The sequence below is a fragment of the Haliotis rufescens genome, unplaced genomic scaffold, assembly GCF_023055435.1.
Source record: "Haliotis rufescens isolate VD_foot unplaced genomic scaffold, xgHalRufe1.0.p SCAF_18, whole genome shotgun sequence".
NCBI lineage: Eukaryota > Metazoa > Mollusca > Gastropoda > Lepetellida > Haliotidae > Haliotis > Haliotis rufescens.
The window spans coordinates 22,808,557-22,814,352 of NW_025963868.1; the positions used below are offsets into that span (position 1 = coordinate 22,808,557).

The window sequence follows — 5,796 nt, forward strand, 5'->3', positions numbered from 1 at the left end:
TTCAGCGCATCGCTTACAACAACAAATATTCAAACATATGTCAACATAGATTTCATGTGATAAATTCAAGGCTAATGAAATATATTATTGGTGAAAATATTTAATTGTGTATATAGTTATGAAGACAAAGGTCATATTTAAGAAGCATGATTTCTTTTTTTTCTTGATAATGCGATCTCCGTGATTTGTCACGTGACCACAGCCTCTTTCTGGGTAAACTCTCCACGAAATGGTGTGTGTGTTGTAGAGTCCGCATAAAATTCACATTTTCTACATAATATGCTGTAGTGTCATCATTTTAACTTTCCTCATATATATAATGCATGGTTTTCTAAACAAAAGATGACAATGCGTGATATTCAACGATGCAAATTGATTCAGATGAGACTTAGAAAATTTAGGGCTGAGCACATGGTGACCATGCCGTTCAACATGGCCGCCAGAGTTTGTCTCGCTCAAGAGTAAAAGTCCAAAGACATCACTTTAATATTGTCCATTTGATACAATTTCTTTTCGTTGCTTTATTATTATTATTTAGTTACGACTAGTTATATTGCGATATCGAGTAAATGTATGAGGAGAGTGGTCTTTAATCAATCCGATAATGTTTTTAGTCGAAATGGATTTAGCCATCACTTGCCTTGACTATTTCCTAGGTAAGAATAAGGTTTACTGGACGCAACTGCCCGTCACCTCCCTAGTTATTAAGATGAACACTTATTGTTAAGCTTATAATCTTGTTAATTTGAATGAAATATTTCTGATTCTGATGAAAGTACCAATTGTGTGCCTGGGTGAGTGGAAAATAGTATATAGCTATCTTGACTGGAAATATTAATTTAGTATTTATCAATTAGGACTTATGTTGGAAAGCTACAAAGAAAGACACACAGAGTGCTGCATTTTTTAGAATTTCAATTAGTGCTATGCACAGGATCAAACTCTCTTAGCAGCTTGAAACAAAGTTGGACAAATATTTTTATCTGGTTAGCCAACACTTTACCATGAGACCAGAGGTGCAATCACAGTGCTTGTGATCAGCACTTGATTACAGTTATACTAGAAAACTTTATTCTGCAGAAAGATATATATTCCATTTCTTGAATGCAGCTGTCTGAATCCAATAACAGAAAGAATATCAAGACAAAAAGGAAACAATATGCCTCAACTGTATATCTGTATGATCACCGTAGATCTCTTAACAAGTGTCGATTTTCCTTGCTTTTGGGGTGATAATTCTCCAACATAGGTAGCATTGTTTGAACGTCACTAACTTGACTAAGAAGTACATTTTCAATTTACTACAAACATTGACCCAATTTTCCCTTGATACTTCTTTACACCATTGTTTTGAACTTCAATTATTAATTCTAATTAGTTAATAGTAATACATTCACACATGTTTAATCTACCTTAGTAGTTCATGGATTTCATCAAAACAATGTTTGTGATCACATTCAAAATATTCACTGTTCACACTCACTGGGATGTGTCATTTCAATTGGGTGCTTTCATCACAAAGGTTTCGCTCAAGAGTCATTTACATTAAACCTGTCCTTAATTGGCTAGTTTGTGAATACATGTGCTTCTGGAGTAATGCTTGTGTGAGGGGAGATGAGAAATTGCCTGTGCACATAATTCAGAGTAACAATTGATACTGATACCATTTGTTGCCCTCATCTGTTGGTGACAATGTAGGGTATTCAACTCACCTTCTTGTATGTCAGTACATATATATATTTTCTGATACTATAAAGAATGACCAATTACATTACAAATTAATTTTAATGTTGAACTGATATTTATGTAGAACATTGTATCCTGGAAGTCATTAAAAGATCAACTTTGTCGGGTCACTGAACGAGATCAACATGTTATATTATGAGAAACAAATATACTCTAGATACATTTGTTGTTAGTAATGTAAAATAGAATTGTGTTCATATAGTTTTCTCATGAAACTGTTGTATATATGAGTAGAATTTTGTGGTTTCTCATAAAGAAATATGTAACATATAAACTATACCTGTCATAGCACACGCACACGACAGATTAACAAGTGATATGAAAGGAACATGTGTTCGTTGAGTTGTATATTTATGAAATGGTACATGCAGATTGCTAAGATAATTTTAACCTGAAATGCAGACTCATCCGTAAAGCATATCTTCCGAGAGCATGATTCAAAGCATGATAAAATCGTAAAAATATCTTAATGCCATTTGTCACGATGAGGCTTTTGAATCCTATTTTAAAAATGTTTGTATGTTCCCAGGGAGCAAAGAAACCCGATCCCAAGGCCTCGTCCAAGAAGGCACCGGCCAAGAAGAAGGAAGGTGGAGGAGGCGGCAAGGCTAAGAAGAAGGTAATGAGCGCAGATATATTTGTTTGCACAGAATAGATCTTGTTTGCAGAGCAGTGAACTATTGGGACTGTGTGTGAAATATCTCCCAAGCAGTCTGATGATAGAACCGACTAAATGGGGTTTAGAAGGTGATGGTCTACAACTTGGAACATTGATTGGCGTGGCACATTATCCATAATCCGTATTCTTGTTTATTTGGAAAACACTTGATTATTCGCTGCATTGTTGCTCCAAAGTTGTAAAACTATTTCAGCTAATTGATACAGTAGATCAGGGTTGGAAATTAAAATTTCACCAGTCTACTGTTTTGTGGGTGTGGGTGGGGAGAGAAAAACTAAAGTTTGTTGAAGTCACCAAGAGATTCGAAAAATATTGACACAAATTACGGACATCTGCTCTCAACCGGCTTGGTTATAATAATGAAAGTGATGTGCCAAGCTGAAAACAATTTGGACCACAGGAATTTTTTATCTTACCAGATGTTTTTCATTATGACATTTTGCTCAAAATTAAGGATTGGAAGTGGAGATCAAGTATTAGGAAAGTAAGTAGTGCAGATAACTAAATTTTGTTTTGCTTTTGTCATTTGCAGAAGTGGTCGAAAGGAAAGGTCAGGGACAAGTTGAACAACTTGATTCTTTTTGACAAGGGCACATATGACAAACTGTACAAAGAAGTACCCAGTTACAAGCTGATCACCCCATCTGTCGTTTCTGAGAGGCTGAAGATCAGAGGCTCACTAGCCAAGGCTGCACTCAGGGAACTCCATGGAAAAGGTGTGCTGACCATTAAGTTGTATCTGCATTCATCCGGTGTTCAGTTGACTCTGCATAACTAGAACTTAAAACGTAGATAGCAGTATGGCACACTATTATTTGATCCCGAACAGGATTGTGGTCAAGAATTGGCACACTGGAACCTACTGCTGTCTTAAGAGGCAATCAAATAGACAGTCTGTGACCTGGTTAATTTACACCCCATTAAAGCCCATGGCTATCATATAATCAATCGCTGGTTTGTCTGATACAGACTCAACTATTTACAGGCCGTTTGATATAGCTGGAGTATTGAGTGTTTTAAAATCTTCAATTTCTGACGTATTGAAATGTCGCTCAACGGCAAAGCTTAAAAGCAAATGATTTTAAATTTGACCATCTCGGTTTCTATTGCTGCCCTTGTAGACTCAGATATTACTAGATATTTCTGTGACATTTCAGTCAAATGTATTCCAAGTTTTTTGAGACATCAGTCATGTCATGATGCTCATTGTTAGTCCCAGATTCTCTATATTGATTGATTCTATATTGTCCACCCCATGCCCATGATTGCTGTAAGAGGCGACTAACAAGATTGGGTGGTCAAGACTCGCTGACTTGTTTGATGCATCACATTGTATCCCAATTGCATGGACTGATGCCCATGACGTCAGTCACTGGATTGTGACTCGATTATTTACAAGCCGCTGTCATCTAGGTGGAATATAATTGCTGAATGCAGAGTTAAACATCAAGCAAAGAAACCCATGCATTACTTCGATCTTTTTCCTATGTTGGGCTGTCATGCTGTGGTATTGGTTAAATACTGCCCCAAACGCTGAAAAAACATCTCACTCCCCCACTGTGGGCCTGGTCGTTTTTAAGATGCCACTCGTTTGCCGAGATGTGTCACTTGGACATGCTAGAGGGCCCGGCCGTTTTTCAGATGCCACTCGTTTGCCGAGATGTGTCACTTGGACATGCTAGAGGGCCCGGTCGTTTTTCAGATGCCACTCGTTTGCCGAGATGTGTCACTTGGACATGCTAGAGGGCCCGGTCGTTTTTCAGATGCCACTCGTTTGCCGAGATGTGTCACTTGGACATGCTAGAGGGCCCGGTCGTTTTTCAGATGCCACTCGTTTGCCGAGATGTGTCACTTGGACATGCTAGAGGGCCCGGTCGTTTTTCAGATGCCACTCGTTTGCCGAGATGTGTCACTTGGACATGCTAGAGGGCCCGGTCGTTTTTCAGATGCCACTCGTTTGCCGAGATGTGTCACTTGGACATGCTAGAGGGCCCGGTCGTTTTTCAGATGCCACTCGTTTGCCGAGATGTGTCACTTGGACATGCTAGAGGGCCCGGTCGTTTTTAAGATGCCACTCGTTTGCCGAGATGTCACTTGGACATGCTAGAAGCATAAGCATGGGTTTGAATCGCAGTTCACCCTGAATGTGTCTTGGTTTTCCTACCCCTGAAGTGCCAGGTTAGAATAGGTCTTCAGCAACCGATGCTTACCGTAATAGGCGATCAAGATCAGATGGGCAGGCTCACTGACAATTAATGCTTTAAATAAACAAAACAGGATTAAACACATTCTTTGATTACCTCAATCTCATTAAAATCTGATACAATTTCTCGCTTATGCCAAGGACACCCCATTACATGTAGGACACGTCAGAACAACTATGACCACCCAATGAAATGGCTAACAGGAAGTCGACATTAGCCACTTAGAAAGCAGCTTTCTTGATCTTTGCTGTACCAGTTTCAAACTGGTGACTTCCATTCCAGACTACTTTTTAAAGTATTTTTAATCGGTCATACAGTCCATAACAGTATTGTGTTAAGCTTTATAGGTTGCATGATTAGAAAACATTCCGCTGACAATGTAACAACAGTTTAAATATTTCAGTTTTTGTACTACGTATTTGTATTGTTTTCTATCGTTGTCTATCGTGTAGTTGTCCGATTTTCGATCACAAATGTTATTACTAAATTTTGTTTGTGACATACTCCTCAATCCGACATAATCATATGCAACCATGGTAACTGAAATATTGTTCAAAACTGTAAATCTGTTTACTATTGTGTACTAGCGTCTAAACAGCTGTGTTTTTCCTTTCAGGCCTGATTCGCTTGGTGTCGAAGCACAGTTCCCAGCTCATCTACACGCGTGCAACAAAAGGTGGAGACAATGAGTAAATGTTGGATCTGTAAATAAAAAAAAAATCACAACTCATTCTTGTTTTCATTCTGTTAGATTTTTCTGATATAACTCGTAGCATCAACTATATATTTTGACATTTGATGAATCATACACGTTTACTTATTGCCAGATATCAATCAGTCTTATCAGCAGAAATATACATTTGGCCTAAGAGGCAAAACAGCATTCAAGAACGGTTTAAGACCTATTTCAGTTTGTTTTTCAAGGCCATATGACACATATTGCATGCATGTATATCATACAGCTGTATTACATTACACATGCGTCATGGTATTGGATAACATTACGTCTTTTCTAGTTTAGGAGGGGGGGGGGGGCACGGGTGGTCCTGTCGTCTTAGGCGCCGCGATTCGCTGTGCAGAGTTGCGTCCCTTGGGCACGCCAGAAACCTATTTTTGTGGGTTCGAATCCCGGTTCGCCCTGATTATGTTTCTAGGTTTGGCAGCACC

General features: G+C 38.7%; 1 protein-coding gene across 1 annotated transcript; it reads left to right on the forward strand.

The window, feature by feature from the left end:
- The first annotated feature begins 170 nt into the window (after positions 1 to 170).
- On the forward strand, positions 171 to 5,355 carry LOC124132887 (40S ribosomal protein S25-like). Its single transcript, XM_046497039.2, has 4 exons — positions 171 to 232; positions 2,276 to 2,365; positions 2,958 to 3,141; positions 5,246 to 5,355. The coding sequence occupies exons 1-4, from the start codon at positions 230 to 232 to the stop codon at positions 5,320 to 5,322; spliced, it is 354 nt and encodes a 117-aa protein (XP_046352995.1). The 5' UTR covers positions 171 to 229; the 3' UTR covers positions 5,323 to 5,355.
- Positions 5,356 to 5,796: the final 441 nt, after the last annotated feature.